Raw genomic sequence first — 26,688 nt, forward strand, 5'->3', positions numbered from 1 at the left:
CCCTCCCGAAACCCGTACTGATATGGGTCGAGCAATTTGTTTGATTCGAGCAAGTGTAGTAGGCGTCAGTTAATCATATTTTCGAATACTTTGCAGAGGCAACTTGTTAATGCTATAGGTCTGTAACTTGATAAAGAGGAAGGATCCTTTCCATGCTTCAATATTGGAATTATAATAGCCTCCTTCCAAACAGAGGTTATCTCGCCGGAAGACCATATAACGCTGTAAAGGGAAAGGAGGGTTTTCTGTGTTTTTGATGGTAGTTGTTTTAGCATCTCGTATATTACGCGGTCTGAACCTGGGGCGGATGTATTACAAGAGGTTAGTGCTGCCTGCAGTTCTGCTATGCAGAATGGTTCGTTGTACGCCGCACTTTTTGCACATTTACTTTCTAACTTTTGCTTCTCTATTCGTGTTTTGAACTTTAGGAATTCTTCGGAGTAGTGTGAGGAGCTGGATATGTGTTCAAAGTGTGTGCCAAGAAAGTTGGCTTGATCTCCCAGGCTGTCTCTGTGGCTATTTACTAAAGGCAGAAAATATGTTTGTTGCCCATTAACTTTTTTCACTCTATTCCATACTTTTCTCTCATCTGTGTACGAGTTGGTGCTTGACAAACTTCGCCCAACTCTCTCGTCTTGCTAGTCGGCGCGTTCTCCTTGCCTGGGATTTGACATGTTTAAGGTTTTCCAGGTTTTCAACTGTTGGAGAATCGCGAAGCATCGCCCACGCTTTGTTCTGTTTCCTCCGACCTTGCCTACATGCATCGCTCCACCAGGGAACACGCCGCTTGGAACCCATGCCACTCGCTTAAATAATACATTTACATGCTGCATCAAGTATAAAAGCTGTCAATTATGCAACAGCGTCATCTATGGTTATACCGGACATCACAGTCCAAGTCCTGTGTACGAGTTCGGTACTGTTCCCAATTTGCTGAGTCAACCTTCCACCGAGGGACCTGCGGAGGAAGTTGATTTTGTTTCGGCGTAGTTAGGATTATTGGGAAGTGGTCACTCCCATACGGGTTGTTAAGCACATTCCATTTAAAACAGGGTAAAAGCGTCGGCGATAAAATGCTAAAATCTATGGCATAGTACGACTTGTTGGCCAGGTTAAAATATGTGGGCTCCTTCATGTTTAAGAGACATGTTTCAAAGGAAAAAAGCACCTGTTCAATGACACGACCTCGCGCATCACAGCGTGAATCGCCCCACAAACTACTGTGTGCATTAAAATCACCGAGAATCAAATAGGGCTCAGGGAGCTCATCTATTACTGATTCCTAGTCGCGTCTGTGAAGGTGATAATGTGGTGGTATGTACAAAGAGCAGATTGTAATGAGTTTATTTAAAAGTACGGCTCGAACGGCCACGGCCTCAAGGTCAGTTCGGAGCTTCAAATGCTGACACGCTACACTTCTGTCAGCAATGATGGCTACACCGCCAGATGATGCAACAGCATCCTCGCGGTCTTCCCTAAAAGTCATGTATTGCCGGAGGAAGTTAGTGTGCTTGGAAGTTAGGTTAGTTTCTTGAACACAGAGCACTTTAGGTTTAAACTTACAGAGGATTTCTTGGACGTCATCAAGGTTTCTTAATAGTCCTTCAACATTACACTGTATGACATCATCCATGTTTAAAAATAAACTGTGCTGTGTGTCTCACAGGTGAAGTTACTTTACAGGGCCTTTGTTAGGCCCTGTAATTGGTGTTTTGTCTTTTCTGGAGCGGTCGAGAGAACCTCGCCGCTCCTTCGACTGGTGTCCATATCCTCTTGCGAGGCACTGGACACCTGCTCCAGAGAGCGATGTGTGCGTCGTGTAGACTTCACCTCAAGCAATCAAGTCCTCGTTCCCACCGGGCCGGAGGTCGACAAGACCCCTGTAGTCTCTGTGGTGCCCTGGCTGCTGCCGGTGCTTGAAGAGGCCACCGGCATGAACAGTTTGAGAGATGGCAGGGCAGCCCTGGCTGCTCCCACCGTAGGCAGGTGACGATACGATTGGCATGCTAGGCGTTGTCCGGGCTGCTGCCAGATGCCGTTGTGGTGCTGGTCCCCGTTGCACCACTTCAGCGAAAGATGTTTTCATTGTGAATAGCAAAGAGATCCGTTGTCGCGTTTCACGGAACGTTATATTCTCCATAAATTTTACAGTAATTATTTCCTTTTCTTTCTTCCAGGCTGCACAAGCTCTGGAGTATGCAGGGTGGCTGCCATCACAGTTCGCACAACGTATCTTATCAATATTGCAGTGATCAGCAGAGTAACCGGTTGTGCCGCACTTTGCGCACATAAGCTGCCATTGGCAGCTCTGGGATGCATGACCAAATCTCTGACATTTGAAACAGCGACACGGGTTAGGAATGTAGGGTTGAACATGAAGTTTTACATAGCCGGTTTCAAGCGACTCGGGTATAGTAGTTGAACTAAAAGCGAGTATTAAATGCTTCGTTGGGATTTAGTAGTCATTTCGTCTAATTTTGATGCGCTGCACATGGATTACGCCTTGGTCCTTCCATCCGTCCAGGAGTTCTTCTTCATTCAATGCCATTAAATCTTCATCTGATACTACGCCTTTGACTGTGTTCATAGTTCGATGTGCGCTCACAGAAACAGGAATGTTACCAAAGCCTACGAGGTGTGCGGGTCTGTTGTATTGTTCTTTGTCTTTTAGTTCGAGGAGCAAGTCCCCACTTGCCATCTTTGTTACCTTATAACCAGCTCCAATGGCCTCTTTTAGACACTTGGCCACAAGGAATGGTGAAATTGTTCTAGCTTTTGTGGATGTTTGTTCACAGTGAAGGACGTGGAATTTCGGGAATGTTTCTTTGTTTTTGGGCAAGAACAGCGAGGTTGCGTCGGTGCGTACCCTTTTCGAGGCACGATCAAGTGAAAACGGGTTCCAGGATCCCATAGAAATAATTGATTTGTTTGGCAACGGCGTCTGCCACCCACCACGGAGCCTAACAAGGGGACGTGCCAGAACATGTAAACAAGTCTACACAGCGACAGCAGTATGCCGTTACTATAACCCAATATGGTATACCCAAGGTAGGACAGCCACACAAGGTTAACCCTTGCCGCCAGGAAAAGTCGAAGTGAATGGAAAAGATGAGAGGTCAGGAAAGATTAAAAGTAGAAGAGAAAGACGAAGATGAGGGTAGAGAGAGACAGGAAACAGCGACTGCCGGTTTCCTCCAGGTGGGTCAGTCTGGAGGTGCCGTCTATGTGAAGCAGAGGCCAAAGGGGCGTGTTGCCTCCGCCATGGGGCCTTGAAGGTCCAAACACCCAGCATCGGCTCAACCCCCAGGATCCCCCTTTCCCCAGACACGGCTAAGCCGTGCACGGTTACACGCGGGAGGGTACGTGGCGTCGCAACACACCAAACGCCTGCTGACGCAGACGCCCCTGCGGGGCAAATTGGAATAAAGGAGTCTTAAACAATCAGCAAGCTTTTGTTCACTCAAGGCCGGCAGATGATGAATATATCTTTATGCCGGTTTTAGCTTGAGTGTGAAACAAAAACGAGGTATGCACTATATCCACATAATAATATGATAAATCTTGATCACGAGCTGACAAAAGATGGGCAGCACTTGTTAGTTTTGTAGTTTTCTAATTATCCTTTACATAAGGGCGAAATTCAGGGACACATCAAGTTTAACCCGATTCTCCCTGTTGTTTCAGGGTGCAAAAATCTATAATTATCGAATTTTAGCTGAAAAGGGAGGTCCCAAAATAAACACAACACTCGGGCTAATGTTGGATCTTGTATGTAATTATCCTATTCGATACAAAAATACACTGAACCAAGCCCAACCAGCAATGTTGTTGGCCAGCACCAACATTGCAGAGATGTGCACAGATTAAGGTGCTCCGCTCCGGCAAAACAAACACACTGTTTTCAGTACCTTTACAGTAGCCACAGTGGCTCTCTGCTTGTCGCATGAAGTTGTCGTATATACCAATGACAAGCTCAATACTTGTTGATCTTAAATATATATTGTATGATATACGAGTGGATATGTCAGCTTCAACAGTAAATGCCTGAGAATAAGCCTAGGATATACACTTTTTTCTAACTGGGTCCGAGTAGCTGTGACCATAATTTGCAAAACCTACTGCAGTTACAGCATTGCAACTTGTACTGTTAACTTTAGAACATATTCATCTACTTCCTAGGCACAGCTCAAGAATGTTGGATATTTACTTTCACAAAATTCCGCACATTGCCAAAAAGTATAGCAACTTGTGTTGTAACCAGCTCCGCAACTATTTGCTGAAAGCTGAATTTCAGATACAGTACAGTTCACACAAATTCCATTTACAAATTTTAATTCGTGTGTGCTTAATACTTTTCCTTGTAATGTGGCCGCATTTAGGCAATATTCAGAATACTGGGTCGTACTTGCGTCCATTTTGGTAGGAAGCTAATAAAAACATGAGGCTGTGGTTCAGGATTAAGAAACTAGAAGCATCAAATCTTAATCACAATGTATAATTTTCCAATAAAGCAATGGCAACATTGCATCAGATGTATGAACTTTCCCATTCTTTTTTTTAACGTGAATGTTCATGAAATTGACAATGTTCAATCTGTGCCAAAAATCTGACCATGCGTCACTAAATAATTAGCAGGTATGGTCCTTCGATATTTTATGCACAAGGATCACAGCAAAAAAAAAAAATGCAGAAAAAGTTTGCTGACAATTACGATACTCCCTAATGCGAAATTTGAGTGCAGCTGTATACGGGCTTTCATTTTGCGATATATTGGTTGGCACAAATCTGTCTTGTGCGGCACATTGCAAACGGAGTGATGTGCGGAGTAATTGCCTCGCTAATCGGAAGATGGCGAGAGGAGGCACAAGGGCGACGCATGGGCAAAATTCACAGCAGCTGCCGCAAACAGACCTTCACTCATGCAGCGCTTTGTTTCCATACATACAACGCACGCTACTTTGGCACCATTGTTGCCGCAAAGCCTGTCTTGCACGGCACTACACTTTTCTCCCACTTTAACCACACTCTCCTCTTCCGCTTTCTTCCTCACACTCTTCACTATCAGCGTCTCATCTCCCACTGTGCTTTGTGTTTGCTTTCATTCTTTCCTGCGTTCATTCGCTCTGTTACGAGGGACAACGGCGATGCTCCCCACAAGAACGGGGGCCAAAGAGCTGCACTCTAAAAGTGAGAAATAAATACTATAGAGAAGGCTATAACAAAGGGCCAATGACTGGCAAAAAGAATGAATGAAAGTCGCAAGACTATTAGCTATTAGTGGTTGTAGTGTTTGTGCATTGGTATCGGGAATGCTGCTTTAGTAGGACAGTGAGAGCATGGCCAGGTGTTTTAACACGTCTTAAAAGGACACTCAAGGTTACCATGAAGTTAATGTAAAGTGATAGAGCAATGCTCTAGAACGTCTAAGGCATCAATATAATTGCGAACAGAGCTTTAGTAACCATAAAATTGAGGTAAATGCATGACACGATTTGAGACCCCCCAGCGACATTCCGGTACCAGCCCGATGACGAAGGCACTCCTCATCATAATTTATGTCAATAGTATTCAACTACTCGTATTAAAAAGATAATTTTATTAGGTTATAAGACGGAAGAAAATGCTACTTGTCTACTTCGATTCTAAAAAAAACATTTTGACGTTACCCTTTAGTAGTATGGGCGGTCAAAAGGTTTTGTTTTCGCTAGACTCAGCGCGAAAAATGATGGTCAAAGTTCCATTTTTGATTTTCGCAACGAAACCCTAGGGCCAGTACATGAGTGTGATGTCACAACTTCATAGTGTTGTTCACATTTCGGCCTTTATCGTTCTATAAATGTTTTTAAAGCTTCCCAAGTTCAGTCTTTGGCTACTTTAGTATACAATGCAGTCTCTATGTATTTACCAATCAAATTTAACTAGGCACAAACAGAATCCATGACGTCACAGCAAGATGGTGCGGGGAATTTCAATCTTCCTCTTTTACATCTTTTCTGGCTTATGAAGCACCCTTTTGTGGTAAGAGTGACTTTATTTAGTAATGTAATTAACTAAAACAGGTCAAATCATTATTCTCTTTAATTTCCCTTTAGGAACGTTGCATCATGTATTAAAATTGTATTCGTATCTTGTATGTGTTATTTCATATTTGCTGCTTCAGAATGTTCCAGCACACACCTTGTGACCTATAGGTTCAAAAGTCTGAAAAAAGCTGACAATATTGATAAATAAAATTAATTTAACAAACATGCCACTATGAACCTAAACCTAAAGTGCAGTGACAAAAAAGTTGTTTGATTAAGGCAAATCTTCTGGAAAGCAATTTTCAATCCGGTATATTTAGCTCTACATCGGGAAAATATGCTACGTTGACTGTTCAGCTCCGACCGTGTTTGCGACCTTGAATCTGGTAATAGTGCTTCCGTTTTGACAGATGGACAGATTGACAGTGGCTTCTGACAATCAGATGTTATCCTAAGTGAAAGCCCTGTTACTGACCGTGGTGTATCTTTCTTATTTACCAATATTAAAAGCATTGTCAATAAACGTGAGGCACTGTCATCAATCTTGGACACGTGCTCCGCTGATGTAGTTCTACTTACTGAAACCTGGTAATCGTCAAGAAGTGACAGCTCTGAGCTATTTGAATGTGAAAAAAAGTATGCGATTTATTGCTGTGATTGCAGTGACAAACATGGTGGTGGGATGCTTATTGCTGTGGCCGATAACCTTGTAAAGCATATGATTGTAACTAACTCAGCCTTGGAGTTTATTTGTGTTTAAATTTATTTAAACCACACGAATTTTCTTTTTTTCGCATGCTACCACCCGCCAAATGCTGCTCCAGATTTCTGTGAAAAATTACATGACATGCTTAATTATCTGGTTCTACAGTTCCCGCGCTCTCCATTATTTTTCTTGGGTGACTTCAATATGCCTAAAATTAACTGGTCTAGACCTGTCCCAGTTGTATCTAAAACATTACCTGGTGTTTCATCTTTTGCTGCCTTGTGCTTAGACTAACTTCACTCAGATCGTTTCCCAGCCTACTAGAATTGGTCTTACATCGGCTAACATTCTTGATCTCATGTTAACAACAGCACCTGGACTTGTACACTCGATTTCATTCATTCCTGGTATAAGCGACCACAGCCTTATTCATTTCGTTATAACAACTTGCAACACGCGCCAGCCTTCGAAAACAAAAATGTTTAGAAATGAGAAAAAGGGAGATTATGTCTCAATTAATAAGGAGCTTGAATTATTCTAGATGACTGCATTTAAACATTTTTCGATTGTACAGTGGAAGAGAACTGGATTTCCTTTAAAAATAAAGTTACAAGTCTCATTAACAAACACATACCATTACAAAAAATTTCAGGTAAACAATGGGTACCTTGGTTTAACACACCATTAAAGAGGCTACTGTACAAAAGAAAGCGTCTTTTTCATTTTGCGAAGTCGACAAACAGTCTTGCTCGCTGGCGTGTATATCATAATAGTCTGTGCTCCTATCGCATTGCTATCATACAGGCACACTCCCTTCTCTTCTTTCCACCAACCCTTCCAAGTTCTGGAACTTTGTACTGCACAAAGTCGTGCCATTTCTGTTGTTGACTCTGCAGGACACGTGCTGCACAATTAGGAATGTTGTACTGTCCTGAATGACGTCTTCGCGAGTGTGTTCACAAAGTCAACTGCCATTGTCACGCCGCAGCTGCGTAATCACGATTTCTTTCCCATGGATGCAATTGTAGTTGATTTTGCAGGAATAGCTAAATAGAGAAACTAAAGCTTTCGTCTTCATGTGGTGACGATGAAACTAACGTGAAGTTTCTGAAGAACACAAAAGTTTACTTTTCAGTTTTCCTGTGATATCTCTTTACACATTCCATTGAATGTAGTAAGCTGCCATCAGATTGGAAGGCCGGGAAAGTGGTACCACTCTTTAAGTCCGGAACACGGATTCTCCTCTCAATTATCGACTGATCTCTTTAACTAGTATCCCGTGCGAACTTTTAGAACATGTAATTTACTCTAATCTAGTCTCATATCTTGAATCAAATGACTTTTTTACCTCCTACCAACATGAATTCCGGAAAAACTATTCCTGTGAAACACAGCTTCTGTTAGTAATCACATCGCAGCAGCTCTAGACCGAGGCTCCTTTCTTCATGGTATTTTTCTTTACTTTTCTAAGGCTTTCGACAAAGTACTTCATCAACTACTACTACTAAAAATTAGCACCTTGAAAACTGACCCGAACATCCTCAAATGTATCTAATGCTTTTTATCTAACCAAACCCAATATGTTATCACTAAAAATCACGCTTTTTCTCCATGTTCTGTTGAACCTGGCGTCCCTCAGGTTCCGTTTTAGGTCCACTACTATTCCTGATCTATATAAATGATCTTCCAGATAACATTAGCTCTAGTATAAAGCTATTTGCAGACGATTGCGTTATCTATCACGAAATAAATAACCCTAATGATACGCTTGTCCTTCAATCTAACCTGAATAAAGTCTGAATGGTGCAATAAATGGTCAATGACTCTTAACACCAGTAAATGCAAGTACATGACATTTTCGCAAGGCATTAATGCCTCAACGTCTTCAGAGTACAGAATTAATGGCATTGGACTGGAGCACATGTCTGCCTACAAGTATCTCTGTGTCAACATACCTGATGACTTGTCATGGCATACTCACATTGACTACATCATAGGTAATGCAAATCGCACTCTCGGTTATTTCCGACACAATTTTTTCAAAGCTCCACAGCACCTAAAATTATTGCTTTACCAAACTTTAATCCGTCCGAAACTTGAATACGCGCGTGCAGTTTGGGACCCGGCTCACCGCACTTTCATTCAATCCATAGAATTCCTTCAAAATCGGTCAGCCCATTTTATTATGTTGAACGCAGATCAACTTCCGGTTCGAATGCGAGTGCACGTCTTTTCCTGGCGCTCCGTTTCTTTTCGACAGTTACGCGCGCTGTTCGCGTCTCACCATCTTCTGTTGCACATCCCCTTCATCGGTGTCGCTTCAGCCACACGTCGAGACAAGCCTCGGAAAGGTGCGTTGCTTTCTGGCCGTTTTGCGGCCGCTTTTACGCGCCAGCGGGTGGCCTTGCTAAGCCTAATGCATGGCCACGATTGTGTTGATGACCGAGCCCGGGTCATCGAAGCTACCTCCATCTGATGACCATGAACAACGCCAGGGACAATCAGCTTTGATGACGCCTACCCAAGACTGAGGCCAGAAAGCGGCTACACGCCACATCCCGAAGGCGTTCCGGAAGCGTCTGCCACAGAACACTCTGCTGGGTTGCATGAAGAACGCTGTGGGCATGCTACCGCTGACCAACAACATAGATGCGAGCGCCAAAGACGAAAGAACAATAGGGAACCGAACTAACGCAGCCGCAGCCGCCACCGTCGTGATAGAGACCGCTCTGCAAGTCTGTCAACAATGGCCAGTGCGGTATCAAAACGAACGCGACACGACTCTTTCACGTCATCGACCTACGAAGACGCTTCCGCCCCTTTCAGTGACGAAGACGACATGCAAACACAAGCACCACCGACATCCTCAAGCCTACAGTCTGATGTGACAACGCCACGTCAAGCAGAGACTGCATTAAAACTAAGAACTGTTTTCTTACGCAAACTCAACTGAGAAGCTAGAGACAATTCGAGACGCTGGAGCCCACTCCCAGGACACGTTTGAAGAGTATGGTGACAAAGGAGTGTGGAAAGTGCAACGCTGTAAGCACAACCAAACGCAGCCCGAGAAGGAAACACCGCCAGAAACTTTTGTGCTAGTCGTGAAACCACGGGTAAACGTGGCGCTCACGAGTGTACCAGGCAAGGACCTCTACCGCAACTTCGTGATGGCCACACCCGCTGCTGTCAACACCAAGCCTTTGACGTACACGTTGCAACCAGCATCTAACACCATAAGATTGCTCGTTCACAACAAGAGGCAAGCAGACGGGCTTCTCAAGCTTTCACATCTAGACGTGAACCACGGACAGATACCAGCACAAGTGTATCAGGCACTCGGACGAGACATGTGCCGAGGTGTTATATACAACGTTGACTGCAATGAAACAAAAGCTGAACTCCGGGCAGCCTTGACCTGCGAGCACCGACGTATCCTTGATGCGCTCCCAATGGGAAAGCGTGGGGCATGTCTACTGACTTTTGAAAGACGCCACCCTCCTAACAGAGTAGTGTATTACGGCCGCATCACCTGAGTTTCAATTTACAAACCTAAAAGCATCATGTGTAATCGTTGTCATCGCTATGGTCACAAAAAGGATGTCTGTCCGCACGAAGCGGTATGTCCTACATGCGGCAAGACACACGAAGGTAGCACTACTGGCAATGAATGCAAACAGACGACGCCCAGATGCCGCAACTGTGAAGAAGAAGGTCGCACGGCGACTGACCCGAAGTGTCCAGCTAAACTGAAGTCCGACGCAAAAATTGCTAAGAAACTCCACTCAAGGCCCTGCTCTCGTCGTAGAAGGCACGGCGCATACCGATCGAGAAGCTGCGCTAGAACCGTCCAGTGCCATGACGTCAAATTAACGCAGCAGCTACTTGAACGTGAAGACTACCCGCCGTGGTTGCTCGGTGGCTATGGTGTTAGGCTGCTGAGCACGAGGCCGCGGGATCGAATCCCGGCCACGGCGGCCGCATTTCGATGGGGGCGAAATGCGAAAACACCCGTGTGCTTAGATTTAGGTGCACGTTAAAGAACCCCAGGTGGTCGAAATTTCCGGAGTCCTCCACTACGGCGTGCCTCATAATCAGGAAGTGGTTTTGGCACGTAAAACCCAATAATTAAATTGTTTTTTTTACGTGAGAACATCTCAACGCAGCCACGTACCATAAAGGAAGCAGTCAACGAGATTATTTCAAAGAACTGCGCACAACCAACAACGGCAGGAAACGGCTGCAACCTCAACTACGCAGCAGCGCTCAAGCGAACTCAACCAAGTGGAGACAAACCGGCGAACTCTTTACCTTATACCACACCTATGCTACTTCACCATCGCAGCTGGTTGATACATCGAAAGACAGTGTAGAAGCTGAGATTGCAGAACTCGCACGACAGAACGTCGAACTGCGGCGGAAACTAGAAGAGAACGAAAAAAGGCATGCAGCACTGCTCGAACGTGTTCGTGCCAAGCGACAGCAGCAGCCATGCAATCTGCAGGAGCTCACTAAAATGCAAGAAACAATGTCTACTACCACACAGCAGACATAATAATAAATAATAAATTATGGGGTTTTACGTGCCAAAACCACTTTCTGATTATGAGGCACGCCGTAGTGGAGGACTCCGGAAATTTCGACCACCTGGGGTTCTTTAACGTGCACCTAAATCTAAGTACACGGGTGTTTTCGCATTTCGCCCCCATCGAAATGCGGCCGCCGTGGCCGGGATTCGATCCCGCGACCTCGTGCTCAGCAGCCTAACACCATAGCCACTGAGCAACCACGGCGGGTCACACAGCAGACAGACCTGGCTCTGCTGGTACAACAACTTTTGCACCCTCTCCTCCAAGCGCAGGAGAAGCACTTCCAACGACAATATGGCTCGCTCCAACAGCTCTTCGCCTCGCGTCAATAGCCACCCGGCTTCGCGTACAGCCCTCGACAGTCCCACTCCACACGTTTTACAGTGGAACTTCCGAGGGCTTGGCACTTGCGCGACAGAACTGAACCTCTTGTTTGACTGTGTCGGACGCCCCCTTGCGCTTTTACTTCAAGAAACTAATGGCACAGATCGGACCCTACGACAGTTCAATGGTTATTACCAACCGTCAATAGAGCACAGAAACAGGAAACGACACCGAAACCCGCAGCACAATGGTATTGCCAGTGCAGCCAAAGAATTTGTAATACAGGGACAAGTGGCTGTCTTTGTCTGCACAGACATTCCGCAAACACAGATTGACACTTCTCAGTAATCGACTGCCGTGCAGGAGGTGGTGGCTGTCCATTGTACGATTGCAAAGCGAAATGCAGCGCTGGTATCGGTATACATGCGCCCTGAAGTTAGCTCCCATACACGCGGTTCATTCACGTGGATTCGCACATTGTGGAGACATTACCCAAACAACGACTTCCTGATCGGCGGCGATTTCAACGCCAAGCATCCGCAGTGGGGCTATGACTATCACACGCCCCGCGGAATGGCACTCGCAGATGCCACGGAGTCAGCTGACTTAGTGCTCGCAAATGACACTGACTACCCCAACCGCGCCGCCCTGCATAGTGGACAACGAAACACGACCCCAGACCTGACGTTATCCACACCAGCCTACGTGAAAGACTGGCGATGCGATCCGGACGCCTGGGGCAGCGACCACTATCCACTGTGGATAACTTTGAACATGGGACGAAAGCGTGCGGCCGGGCGCACTGTGCGCATGATCAGATGGGATGTCTACAGAAGAGCTTTTGCGGAGCAACCCAAGACTTCATCCGTACGGGAGCGGGCGTCACGCGCCCTGTGTAAGGCCACTACTGAGACTGAGGTGAGGGCTGATGCTCCGGCGCCAGTCATACATATGCTAAACCTTTGAGATGCGCACAAGCGAGCACAGTTGACGTACGAAGCCAATGGCCGACGACATCGCGACCGTGTGCGACTTCGAAGTCGCACTGCCATCGCTAGAAGATATGCCAAGCGCCTGTATCAGGAACATTGGAGCCAGCACTGCTTGCTCATCATTCAACGAAAGAACTGGCCTCCACAAGGTGTGGCACACGTTCAAGGCTATGACAGGTCAGCGTAAAACATGCAGCGCTATTTCAAACGTCTTGCTCAAAACTAGCCAGTCAGTTGGCCAACTCCAAGATGATGCCGCGAACACGTTTTTCCCCAACCATCGACGCCCCCGAACGTCGACATATACCGGAAAACGCCGCCAGTGACCAATGAGGGCATCCAGGCCCCATTCTCACTCTTCGAGCTCAAACAGGCACTTTTTTCCATCAACGCGCGCAGCGCGCCAGGCTATGACGGTGTGACGTGGGCGGCTCCGAGGAATCTGGAAGAATACGCAAAAAAACAACTTCTCGAGGAGATTAACAAAGTGTGGATCAACGGTGAAATCCCGGCAGGATGGAAGCATTCGATAGTCACACCCATACCAAAACCAAAAAAACAGCCAGATGTACTGTCGAACATGCGCCCTGTATCTCTAACACTAACTACGTGTAAGCTGGCAGAGCGAATGGCCTTGACACGCATATCTCACCTTCTAGAAACAGAGGGTCGCTTTCATCTAGCACAGACAGGGTTTAGACCAAACCTTGGCACTCATGACAGCCTCCTACTTGTGAGGAAGGGAGTACGGCGTCGAAAGACAGTCGGTCGCGCAAAGCGACACCCGAGCGTCCTGGTGGCGGTGGACCTCCGTAAAGCTTTTGACACTGTGACGCATGAGGCAATGATCGAGGCAGCTGAGAGGCACGGAATGATGGGCCACCCCCTCAACTTTGTGCGTTCCTTCCTTCAAGATCGCACTTTTTCCATACGGGTAGACGGAGACGTCGGGAAGGCTTACCCAAACATAGTGGGAGTCCCACAAGGCTCCATACTATCACCCCTCCTCTTTAATTTGACAAGGCTCCATACTATCACCCCTCCTCTTTAATTTGACTATGATAGGCCTGGCTGAGCGACTGGAGGCTATTTCCGAACTGGGCTTCACAATTTACGCAGATGACATCACGTTATGGACTGCATCACGACCAATTGATGAGCAGCAGGAGACCCTGCAGGCGGCACTTGACGTTATTGACCACTACCAGCCACAAACTGGCATGCGGCCATCTCCAGAGAAGACAACCTATGTGGTGATCTGAGGTTCAGTGCAGCACGAAGCAGCCCTCACGCTCACTCTCGCAGGCAAAACGCTGCAGCGAGCGGAAAAATCAGTGCGCGTTCTCGGGATACCTATTGACCGCACAGACCTTCGCTGGACATGGCACAACACTCTGCATTTCATAAAACGAATCTGTTTCCGCATGGGCGGTGCTGGTACCGACGTATGCCGAAAGCTTGTTAGTGCTTTGCTGACATCCCGAGCGATATACAAAGCGCGCTGTTATGACCTGCTTGCTTGGCACTGGACACAGCTAGAGGTACTCCACAGATCAGCTCTCCGTGTTATCACAGGGCTCCCGAAACACACAAGTGTCGAGGAGCTACATTGCTATGCGAAGTTGCCTACACTCTATGCAACAATCAAAGCATCGAAGGCAGGACACGAGGAACGCCTGAAGCACACCAGACAAGGCAGAACTCTACTGGCCTACATGGGAAAGGATATATCAACTTTGCCACAACTGCCATCCGACATCTCACCGTGGGATGACATTGCTGTCGTCGACACTACACCAACGCCCCGAAACATGGGCGCCCAACATGCGCACCGCCGGGCAGCATTCGCTGCGCGTCATGTGCAGACATTGGCAGACGCACCGCCAAGCCATGAACAAGTGTACACTGACACAGCTTTCGACCCACGCACCAGCGAAGGAGCAGTCGCCTACCACGTAGTGGGTTCTTGTGAGACACATTCTACCTTTACAACTGCTGATGCTGACGACCCAATGGAACTTGAACTCCGCGCAATAGTCTGGGCATTAGATAGAGTTTCAAGCACCATGCAAGCAAAACACATGGATATATACACTGACTCTCAGTATGCGCTGCATGCCTGCAAGTCGCGCCACACAGCATCATCGGAAGCACTCCTCGTCAAGCAGGCCTTCAGGCATGCGGAGGCCCAAGGGGTCACTGCAACACTTCATTGGATTCCTGGTCACCAGGGCATCGAGGGAAATGAGAGAGCCCATGAGGCGGCGCGCGCCCTTCTTTCCAACCGCATCGTCTTCCGGGATCCTTCAGAAACCCTCACAACCAGCACAAGCAACATGACAAATGGAGCCCCGTATGACCCAGACGGAGCTCTGAGAGCAGCAGCCAACCGACGCAAGAAGGAACTCCGTGCGAGTGCGCCCTCAGACCCAGACCCACTTCCAGCAGGTCTTCCCAGGTCGGGGCAGGTGCTGCTGCATAGGCTCTGTTCCGGCTTCGTCCACACACCAAATGTGCTGGAGCGGTGGCGACAGTGCCGGCCACGCTGGGAAAGATGCCCTCCATCTCCATCTCCCAACTCTCTTCCATCGCAGGAACCCGGCCATCCCACAGCCTCCGCGGACCAAGAAGCGCTCCAGACGCCACACAGGTGCCCTGACTGCAACATGGCCACACGGCCATCCGCAGCCCATCTGTTTTGGGAGTGCCAGCGACACGCTCAACAGCGGGACCACCACATGAGGGCGGTGCAAGTGTCGTCCTACGAGGAAAGGATTAGACCGGTAACTGGCTCGATGGATTCCAACAGGGCCATTCTGGACTGGCTCTTGGCTTTTGCCAAGGACGCGCAGCTTCTAGGACGGCTCCGAATACGCCTCCCCACTCCTCTTCCTATTCCCCATTATAGGCCTTTGCGCCATCCCTTAATAAATACATTTTGTCATTATCATTATGTCGAACTATTCACGTACCGCTAGTGTCTCTCAGATGAAATCGTCCCTGAACCTTCCTAAACCTTAAGTCCGGCACGTTTACTTTCATTCACCTTCAACAGCTTGATTTATTCCACAAAGTGTTCCATCACCGTTCATTGATTCAGCAACTCATTTCGCAACCAGTGCATTTATCCTCCCGTATCAATCACAGCAATAAGGTAGCTGTTCCTCTTTGTCGCACTGACATGTTCCTGCATTCTTTTATGCCGGAAACCTGTTCTGAGTGGAACTGCTTTCCCTCTTCTATTGCCACCTTAGCCGATGCATCATAATTCAAAACCGCTGTAACAGATCACCCTTTGAAATGGCTCGAATTTTGCTGTTTCTTGATTTCATTATTTTGCTGCTGTTACTATCTGTTTATCTTATCTTATCATGACGCATCGATTTTGTTTACTCATCAAAATTAGCTCACATGACATAACAGCATAATTTAATATCAAGAGACTTGCTGAGAGATGTGTTAGCCACACATCACTGGTACTCTATGACGAAGAATTTGAATTTTTGAACAATTCACTTTGCTTTTACTAACTTCTCTGCTTTGCACTGAAACGCATTAGTTGCTTGTTGTGTGTAGCCTCATTTTTTCCTTCGCGATTCCGCTAGCTTATGATGGCACATCACTAAGAACTTGCAACTCACCGAGACCCCCTCCAAAAGTCTCATCGTTGAGGGCATCGTAGTCATCCTCGACTTCAGCCGTGAGAAGCTCCTCCTCGTGACTCAGTGGTTGCAACCCCTGGATAAATATTAGGCATCACTTAGAACATATTCCATTCAAAGTATCTTCTTGGGCAAGTTGGTGGTGTCAGTTACTTATTTTGGCACAATAGGAGACACATGCAGGAACAGCACCGACGAAATAAGGCGCAAGTTTTCGTGCACGCTTAACCAAAGCGCAAATGTGCCAGCGTAGGTTTATAATAAAACAAGTAAATTACTACCGCAATCAAACGCAATTAGTGATGCAATCGAAGTGTCGCTAACGCACGCAAGTCCTTTCTGATAAAATATGCCTCCATGAACTCGTGTACTGTTTTGCTGCCTCTGTTCACCAGAATTTTAACACACGAGAAGCAAGGCTAGCATTAGCAGGCCTTGCAATGCGCGTGAGCTACATCATTGGCTACATAACTATATTGTAAGGCCTGCTCACGGGAGCCATACTTCGTGTGTTAATATTCTGTGCAAGTGCGCTAGCTACACTTCAAACGTCTTATAATGTGCAAAGATAGGCTTGTTTCATGCCAGCTTGAAGCTTGACCTGTGACGGCAGACATTTGCGTCTCAGGTTGGGCGTGCGCAAAAAATTGCGCCCTATGATGCGTCTGTCCTTCCAATCAATAAACCAGTTAGTAGTTGGCGCTTCGAGTGTACCATTCTTGCACATTTCTCCTTTCGCGCCAAGAAAATTATGATTACATTATGCGTAACGTACTAACACAGATTCAGAACCTGCATTACACGAGCACATTTTTAGAACCGTAAGGTCCCGACAGCGACGTGTACAAAACGCTACCGTTCTTAATACGACGTGGAAAAATGCGGCTCCAGTGTCACTGCCCCATTACGAATGTATCAAAGCCTAAACATGGCCTAAACCAAGTGTCAGTTTAAATTAGGTGAGCGCACGGTCCCGAATATTGACACCCAAGCAGCTTTCTCCGCACGCAGTTTCACAGCACATACAGCAAGTAGAGCAGGAGAATCAAGTTTAGACTTGCCTGGGACTCCTTGCGGAAAGCCAAAAATCCTTTCGACATGTTTGCGCGTAAGACGAGCGATGAATCCGGCTTTTGTCTCGACGTGGTATCATATCAAGAAGCTATTAGGCTTAGATTCAGTGACACATCGGAGAACGACGCGGCGTATCACTTCAGTAGCGTAGTATATCACCTAGCATTTCACGTTAAACATGACGTGACTGTGCTAAACGTGGAGGGATCAACTGTTTGGCGAAATACTGGGTAGTACAGCGCGATACGGGCAACACTCGTTGAAACCTGCAAAGCTGCAAGTGCACAACCACAGCACAACGAAACTACGGAATCCTATTTTGAGACTAGAGTGCTAGAGCATTGGCTAGAGTCATGCTAGAGCAATGGCTAGCAACGTTACTAGAGTAATCTAGTGACGTTGATGGCTAGAGTGTACCATCAGGTGTTCGGTGATAAAATAGTATACTAATATGAAACTCTATGCGACAGACTATCTCTCTCGCTGAACCGCCGCAGGTAGAAAAATTTTGCGAGGGCGCTGCGAGCGAACTGGATTAAGATGGAGGCCTCGAGACCGATTGCGCGCGTAGTGCTTTATTTCGCCTGCAAAATTTTATTAACTCCTTTCTGCTACGTATACATATTTCAGGCATGTGTTATACAACATGACATCTTCAATTTTGCTGTCGTTGTCAAGTGCGTCGTCTCCTAGCGAGCAAGCGTTCATTGCGCGGACGCTGGCGGACGCCCAGTTTTTCTTGAAAAAAGTCTGTGCAGTAAAATTTTTTTATGGTTTTACTTGCATTGGCACGCCCACGAATTTTGTCGGCTGGTACTAATTGTAGTTTTAGCCAGGTGAACTGCTGTTCTTAACATTGTTTTCCAAATGTAACATGTAATTTTTGCCGCAGGGGCCGCCTATCTGTAACATGAAGCTACGTAAGAAAACGTTATTGATATCGTGTCATTTGCCGCGCGCTTCTTGTTGGTGGAATATTGATCAGGGACAATGATGAAAGAAAACAATATTAAAGTGAAATTAACCAGGTTCATTAACAGCGTGGCGCGAAGACATGCAGATGACCAATGTACTTCTAGATAAGATCTACATATATACATATATTTCCATGACATACATGCAAGAGAAAAATTATCAAATATTCTAAATGCACTGATTGAAAAAGTGAGAACTCGCATCCAGAATGAACGCGTTTCTTTTAAAAGCTGCACCAGCACCAGGTGAACCAATAGACTTTCTGAGAAAAGGAATCAATGCAATTACTATGGGCATTATTATGAACAACAGTGTTAGAGATAAGATATTGCCTATGTACTCAGGCTCAATCGGGGAGACCGGGAAGTCTTTAATTACCAATGTAATATCCGGCCGTTCCGTGGCTTGTTTGGCGATCTCCATCAACGTGCCAGCAGGCGAAATGAATTAAGTAGAAACATATATATATATATGATATTTGCTATTCAGATCTATTCGACTTCAGAATTCACTATTAAAAATGATTGAATAGGCGTTTGCGTTCGAATGTAAGGAATAACAGCACTTCTGAAGCCTCGAAGGTGAGAGGCCGATAACAGTCATGACATACCAACTCGCCCAAACTGCCACGCTTTTGAACGGCGTTGAACGTTGTGACCTGCACGGTATTTAACCAGTAGCGTGCATATATATTCGTGTGTGGTCAGCGCAGCGCAGTCAAGCTGATAGTGTGAGAAATATCCCGATGGATACGACAAAAACTACAATACGATACGACAAAAAGGGAAATCGCACGCTGAGAAAACCAATAAACATATAGTGCGGCGCAACTTGAAAAATAATATTGAAATGTCCAAGAATTTACAGGACAAAAAAAGATTGAATCATTGCGACAGCACATCACAGTCGCCGTAGCTAGGTGTCGAAGTCTCTAAAACGGAATCATTTTTGAACAGTTGATAGCGTCCACGCAACAATGGTTGCTAGTGTACTGTCAAATGCTCATATGCTGCGGCTTAAAACTCACGGCCTGGTGCGAAAACGCGCTCACAGCGAAAACAAAACATTGTTCGCGGGCATGCATGCAGACGCGCAGTCGGTCGCTGCGAACCCGTGCGATCGCTGGATTGAGGCTCCATTCTGTTATGCCGCATTTGGTTATACAGACAGCCCACTATAAGAACGTATTTCACATAGTTTACTCTCAGTGTTTGCCTACCTTTCCCGCAAGAAGCCGGTTCGGGAGACTCCATCGCGGCGACCGTACGTGCGCAGTGGCGTTCACGTACTGTACGCATTCGGTAAAGAGATAGCGCCTGTAAACGATTCTCTGCTTTCAGTTTGCCCAAGATTATTATATCGACAGTCAAAAACTTCCCTCGTTTTGAGAGTACCTGCATATGAATGAATGGAATTTATTGATAGGAAAGACAGAGAGGTCGACCTGAGCTAGTGCGCTCTAGTCTGCTACTCTGCACTGGGGAAGAGGGAAGGGAAGTGATAGTATTGGCATAGAGGTATTGGGATGGGTGATGATGATAAGAGAAGTGGTCCTCGCTAGAGCCGCTCGTCGAGCTTGGTGTACGTCCTACAGAAACTTCAACAATACTTTTGTTGCACGCATTGAAATTGCAGTGTCAGGCGATGGGCCGAGGACAGCTTCCTCCGACAGTAATTGTCTGCCAACGCTGGCTAGGAAACTGTCTAACGTCCTTCGCTCCAGCATATATGCTGGGCAGTCGCACAGTACGTGTTGCAGTGTTTCGGGCATCTGGCAGTGTTCACAATCAGGGCTGTTCGATTGGCCGATGAGGTGTGCGTAGCGACGGTTGAAAGCAACGCCGAGCCGAATCCTGTGTAGCAATGATGTTTTGCTCCGTGTAAGCTTCGGGGGCAAACATAATTCACCGTCTGGGTCAATCGTATGTAGACGTCTGTGAATGTTATCAGTGTGGGCTCTGTAAGCCTTTGCAAGGTCCTAGCATGAGTGCCTTGATCATGGCTGGTGTCAGGTCGCGAGTAGGCAATCCGTACTTCATCAGAGGAAGAAGAGGCCGATCTTGCCTCACTGTCAGCGAGTTCATTACCAAAAACACCACAATGGCTAGGCACCCATTGAAAGGTGATCACGTGGCCACTTAACTCGGCACTGTGATGAAGTTCGATTTCCAGCACGAGCAGATAGTATGGTCCTTCCTTTAAAAAGTATTTTAGCGCCTAGCTGTAGCGCTGATTTGGCATCGCACAATATCGTCCATTTATGGGGTGTCTGCGTTCTCATAAAACGGACAGCCTCCCGTATTCCCGCAAGTTCCGCAGCCGTAGATGTCGATTTGTGTTTCTAACCGAAATCGTTGAGTAATTCCAAGTTGTGGGATGACAAATGCGGCCGTTGTGGCAGATGGCTTGACCGAACCATCGGTATATACTTGTACAGTCCCACTATATAATGTAAATATATGTGACAGGGTGAGCTGCGTCAAGCCAATTGAGGAAACGTGAGATTTCTTCATAATTCCGTGTATCTGAAGCCTCACTAGTGGTCTTGGCAATGTCCATGGAGGTGTCGCGGGGATGTCGGTGGCCTGGAATCTTGCAGGTATGATGCTTGCGTGACATGCAATAGCTTTAGAAAAAGCACAGTCAAGGTTGGTGCTTGGAAGTGTTGACAGTGGATATGGTGTGAGTGCCTGGTTAGCAGGCGAAGATAGGTTCGCACAGGTTCACAAGACCTGTATATGTTGATTGGACAAGCCCGTGCTTCCGCTATTGTGCCCTTAGTTGACGTGCAGCGTGGCAAGCAGAGACATATCCGTAGTGCTTGTGCCTGAAGGCTCCCCAGCGTGCGTACACAAGATGACCCCATGTTAGAAAACACAGGCATGCTGTAGCGTATGTAGCCCACAAAAAGTGCCTGGTACACTTGGAGCAAACTTCGCTCAGAGGGGCCCCATCTCAGTCCTAATATTACATGAAGAACGTGTATGAAGTTGGTCAGTTTAGCCTTAAGCGCAGTAACATGTTTGGTCCAAGAAAGACTGCGGTCTATTATCACGCCAAGAAATCTCTGGTGGGTGACTAAAGGGATCGAGCGCCGTTCCGCCGACAATGATTGGATAATGTGACATTGATTTGCGCGTGAATGCCATGACTGCACACTTAGTTGCTGAGAGTTGCAGGCCTATACGGCGCAAGTACTTCGCCGTTATGGTAGCCGCGCGTTGGAGCCTTGTTTAAATTAGCGAACGCACGACCTTGCTGTGGTCTATGTGCATGAAGTGTATGAGAAAAGAACATCGTTTCGACACGAGGAAGCAAATGCTTGCACGCACTTGTGGACGTGTGACCCCAGATGACGAAATACAGATATCATCCGCGTACGTACTGATACGCGCTGTTTCAGGTAGCTCGTCTGCAAGGCCCACCAGTATGATATTGAACAATATTGGGCTAAGGACACCACCCTGCGGAACACCCCTGCGAACGTCATGTCTATCAGACTCGCCATCCGAAGTGGACATGAAAATGGTGCGTCCACTGAGGTAACTCTGCAGCCATGCCTACATCCGGCCACCAACACCAATATCCCCAAGCGCCTGAAGAATCGAATGGTGGAAGACGTTGTCGTAGGCACTTTTGATATCCAGAAATATTGCGCATACCAGAAGACGGCGCGTCTTTTCCTGTTGAACAAAAGATACTAGGTCGATCACACCGTCAATGGATGATCGGCCTCTTCTGTATCCATTGATGAAATCAGGAAGTCCACCACTTTTCTCGAGTAGCCATTCCAGTCTGCTCAATACCACCCGCTCCATCACGTTACCGACACAGCTTGCCAAGGCTATTGGCCGATAATGTGAGAGATCATGTGGGCATTTCCCAGGTTTTAGCAAAGCCACAAGACGACTGCACTTCCAGTGATTAGGCACAGTTGCTGTGTCCCACGTAGAGTTGTAGAGCGCCAGGAGAATTTCTCGAGCTTCTACTCCAAGATGACAAATCGCGGAGTATGTAATTCCGTCTGGTCCTGGACAAGTTGACCGGAGGGAAGTAGATATCGCAGCGTCGAGCTCGTGCATAGCAAAAGGCGCGTCCAGACGGTGATCACTAGATGGTGGGAAAGCCAGTCGTGAATGGGTTGGTATATCGTTTGAGGTGCTCACGAGTAATTTGCAGAAGTCATCGGCGACCTCAACTTCACGCCGGCCTTGCCGTATGGCCACAGCGCTGAACGGGTGAAGCTGTTGTGGAGGCGAGCGAAGGCTCCGTACAGTTTTCCAAATTCTAGAGAGAGGTTTTCTCGGATCCAGAGAGCCACAGAATGATCTCCAGCGTTGTTTGTCAAGCTTGTCAAGGTGGCGCAGGACATGACGCTGAGCCAGACGTGATGCAGTGACGTCTAATGGTGATTTGGTTTTTCTGTATTTCCGTTCTGCTTGATGCCGCATCGCGCGAAGTCGCTCGTACTGGTCATCAATAGGTGATCTAGGTGAAGGTGCACTGAGGTATTTTGTTGTGTCACGTAAAGTTGCCGCGATGACATCTTCAATATTGGATGGTGCTTGGATGGCTTGACATGCGGTGGTCACAGATTCTCGAAATGTTGGCCAATCGATAGAACGCACAGTGTGCGGAGCTAGGGGATGTAACCATTTCAACTGAATATATGTTGGTAGATGGTCACTTCCATGGATGTCGAGATCAGTACACCATCGTGTAGCAGACAGCAGGCTTTTTGAAACAAACGCAATGTCAAGACAACTGCTGTAGTAAGAGCCTCGAAGGTATGTTGGCGAGCCATCATTGATCACCATCAAGTCTTGACTAAGCATGAAGTCAGCCAAGTCTCTACCGCGGGCGTTCGTCGAAGCAGAGCCCCACATGGGATGGTGGGCATTAAAGTCACCAATGACTATGTGGGGAACCGGACAAGTTTTCAGTATGGACAGCAAATATGAACAGTCTATATGCTCGATGTTGGGGGTATATATCCGCCAATTACTGAGATTGTGCGCCGCTTGTACTTCAGCGTTATGCAAACGTACTCGTTTGAAGCGTGTGCAGGAATGTCTTTACGAAGGCACGCGAAATTCCGACGAACAAAAGTGAGCACGTTGCTTGAATTGTGATCATTCCTTGACCACAGTAGCACATATCCAGATACAGGTAGTAAAGACGTCATGTTTGGTTCACATATTACAGCCACGAGAAACTGGTATTTGAACATCCATTGCCGAAAGTCTGCGAGGCGTCGTCGTAGGCCTCTGGCATTCCACTGCTAGATCTTCGTAGTTGGTTTTCAAAAGAGAGCGCCATGATGCCTTATTGTAGAGCCGCGAGGAGCGCTTCCAAAGCATCTAGAACATGTAGCGCGGTCGTAGCAACCGGCGTCTGTAGTCCGCAGAGAAGGCAACGCATCGTAGTTATCAGGTGTTTCAGCATACTTCGTACATTTTCATTTTATGTGTTATCATTCTCAACCACCGTTGCAGACACATCACCCGACGCATTTAAGCCTGTTTGTTTGGGTAGGAGCGACGGCCAGTCAATGTTAGAGTCGGTCGGCGGAAGCGTCGTTTTATGCAGCGCATGTGTTCCACGTGCTGCTGCCGAAGAAGGTACATCGGGCCCGCATCTTGATCGCCGAAGCAAACTTGGCAAGCGAGGAGTTTGCCATGCGGCCAATGGTCCATCTGTACGGGAAGTATTCTTGTCTTGCTGTCGTCTGTGACGCGATCGACGTCTGCGGCGGCGTATCGACGTAGCAACCTGTCTGTGAGTGAAGTTGTCCCACACCATCTTTCGAAGCACTGACATTTCGTCCTTGATTTTCTGGCAGTCTTTTGATGTTGCTTCATGTGGACCGGCGCAATTAGGACATTTTAGTGCAGTATATAGCATCGCAGCTATCATTTTGATGGGCCCCTCCACACTGTTGGCATATTACGTCGTCCTTGCAAGCTGCGCTTACGTGTCCTATTTCGAAACACTTCCGACACTGCACCAGTTTTGGCACGTAAGGGCGCACACGGTGTCTTACGTATCCTACTTTTACGTAGTCAGGTAATGTTTCAGAGTCAAAGACTATTTTAATACACCGGGATTGACCAAAGCGGTGAACCTGCACTATTGGTGCGGTTCACCGGATATCCAAGTAACCACGGATATCCGGGCGACGTCCGACGGACGTCCTTTCTGGATATTCGGGATGTCCGTGGGATATCCATGAATGTCCGACGTACGTCCGAAGGACGTCCCTGGGAAATCCAAAGGTAATCGCTTTGGCATCCGTAGTACGTCCGACGCGGACATCCAGCATGGACATTCAGGGGACGTTCAGGATATATATATATATGTGTGTGTGTGTGTGTGTGTGTGTGTGTGTGTGTGTGTGTGTGTGTGTGTGTGTGTGTGTGTGTGTGTGTGTGTGTGTCTTCCCGGGGATATTCCAGATATACACATGCCTTGAAGCGACAATAGTGGCCGGGACACATTCAAGCACCGGACCATTATATATATTACATTGGTCTAATGCTTGAATGCATTTTTGTTTTAAATAAACGAGAAATGAACTTACACCAACTTCCACATGCAATTAAACGTTTATTGTCACCTTATACATATACATAAAAAGACCAATAAGCAGATATATGCGTACTGTTCAAAGAACAAATAAATACACGGATAAAGAAGAAAACTTGCAATTTCAATAGCACAACACAAGGTAGAGAACAGCAGAAAAAAATACTTATTGCCCACCCTGCTTTGACATTTGAGTTTGCAGCATGGAATAAAAAGAAGGAGCAAAAATACATCAATTAGCATTATTAAGCAGCGAAAGCAACAGAAATGACAAGTAATTAATCTTGACTACATCACTTCACTAGCACTCTGCGACACGGGCACAAAAAATGACATTAACTGGCTAATGCCTTAAACTTTAATGTCATTCGCGGGGTGCCACACGGACATGCTTAATGGTATTGCAGCTTAAATGTTATTCGCGACGTAGTGCGTTCTCGTAAGTCAACTTGCCGTCAAATGCGTACTCTCGTTCCCAATGTCTCCACATTCTGACGTGGCTAAACGAACTATTAGTGAAGAACAATCAATATATTCTTCACTTTCTTTAAACAATAGCTCTTTCTCGTGGCGTAGTGCGTTCTTACAATTATTAAAAATCACTTGGCCATCGAATGCGTACTCTCGTTTACAATGTCCCCGCCGTGGCCGTAGTGACCATATTCTCACGATATTAAACAAACTTGTAGATAAAAACAACTAATATATTCTTCAATTTTTTAAAAGGAGCTTTTTATTTTCGTAGAGATCAGCAGGCGATCTTGCCGCTACTGACGGCTACAGCTCTGATCATGAGCGCATTAGCCAGGAGAAGCTGTTTGCCAGGAGAATCAAAGGGCGCCGATGAAGAGTCCGCGGTAGCTAAAGCAAATGTAGACTCCGGGGTCCTGCTTACCAGAAAACCCGCATTGACTTGTGCGTACACCTCTCCTAAGGGATCCTGTTCCGTTCTCACAGCGAAGTGAACCATCCGAAGCGTCATGTAGAGTATATCCATCAGGGAAGCAAGGCACATTGTCCTTAGTGCGCGTAGTCTCACAACCACCGTCCTGAACTTCCGATGTCGCCTCGGTGCAGCGACCAGCATCACAAGGCGTACAAATGTTTGCAGGGACAGCCCGACCGCACATGTTAATGCATGCGTGCGGGGTATACGCGCCACTGCACAGTTCTAGACTTGCGAATTATCGAGCTGTTGACTGCTGGCTGCCGGTGCGAGATCCGAAGTCCTCGAATATCGTCTTTGTTTCCAGCGACGCTCGTTTTCGCGCGTGCGGCTTCTCCCGCAGTCTAGGCATCCTGGCACCTGTGAAGAAAACACATTTCAATACCCAAACGAATTAAAAAAGAAATCGATGTAGCTGTCATACCTTGGTAGCTGAGTAGGAGACTTCAGCAGGCACGGAAGGTGACAAACGCTGCTCCGCTGCCCTTAAAACGATCGCAGAATGAAAAATGGCGTGGCGACGATGGCTAGAGCATGGCTAGAGCTTGGATTGGATTGGATGAGTATAGCGTTCTGCTTTGCCAAGGTTCTAACACTTCCACGTGCATCTACGCAAACATAAATAGGTTTTTAAAATATTCTATTATTACACAGTGAAATATTTACTTATTCTGGGAATATTCGGTATCTGATTTTCGAGTTTTTAGTTTCTGCTAAGCTGTCGGCGCCAGAAAAACATAGCCTTTGAGATTACTGTCAATGCATGGCGGCTCTGACGCACTATAGCTTTCGTAATCGCTTTCAGCGCACGCAGC

At 46.8% G+C, this 26,688-nt stretch overlaps 1 protein-coding gene and 1 long non-coding RNA gene across 5 annotated transcripts in view; both read right to left on the reverse strand.

Moving 5' to 3' along the window:
- Positions 1–17,766, reverse strand: part of Patr-1 (Protein associated with topo II related - 1) — a 312,386-nt gene extending 294,620 nt beyond the window's left edge. For 2 of the 4 annotated variants that reach the window (XM_070527720.1, XM_070527716.1), the window contains exons 1-2: positions 17,355–17,765; positions 16,273–16,369 (exon numbers count right to left, since the gene is read on the reverse strand). In XM_070527720.1, coding sequence (XP_070383821.1) covers positions 16,273–16,369; positions 17,355–17,393 — 136 coding nt within the window. In that variant the 5' untranslated portion in view covers positions 17,394–17,765. Of the gene's footprint in view, positions 1–16,272; positions 16,370–17,354 lie in introns of all 4 variants that reach the window. The other 2 variants (XM_070527717.1, XM_070527719.1) reach the window with 2 other exon arrangements.
- A 7,162-nt stretch (positions 17,767–24,928) lies between these two features.
- Positions 24,929–26,412, reverse strand: LOC139050466 (uncharacterized). The gene is made up of 2 exons (XR_011508891.1): positions 26,298–26,412; positions 24,929–26,233 (listed from the first exon to the last, which is right to left on the reverse strand). It is a non-coding gene; the product is annotated as an uncharacterized lncRNA (long non-coding RNA).
- Positions 26,413–26,688: the final 276 nt, after the last annotated feature.

Source organism: Dermacentor albipictus, chromosome 10 (genome assembly GCF_038994185.2).
Source record: "Dermacentor albipictus isolate Rhodes 1998 colony chromosome 10, USDA_Dalb.pri_finalv2, whole genome shotgun sequence".
NCBI lineage: Eukaryota > Metazoa > Arthropoda > Arachnida > Ixodida > Ixodidae > Dermacentor > Dermacentor albipictus.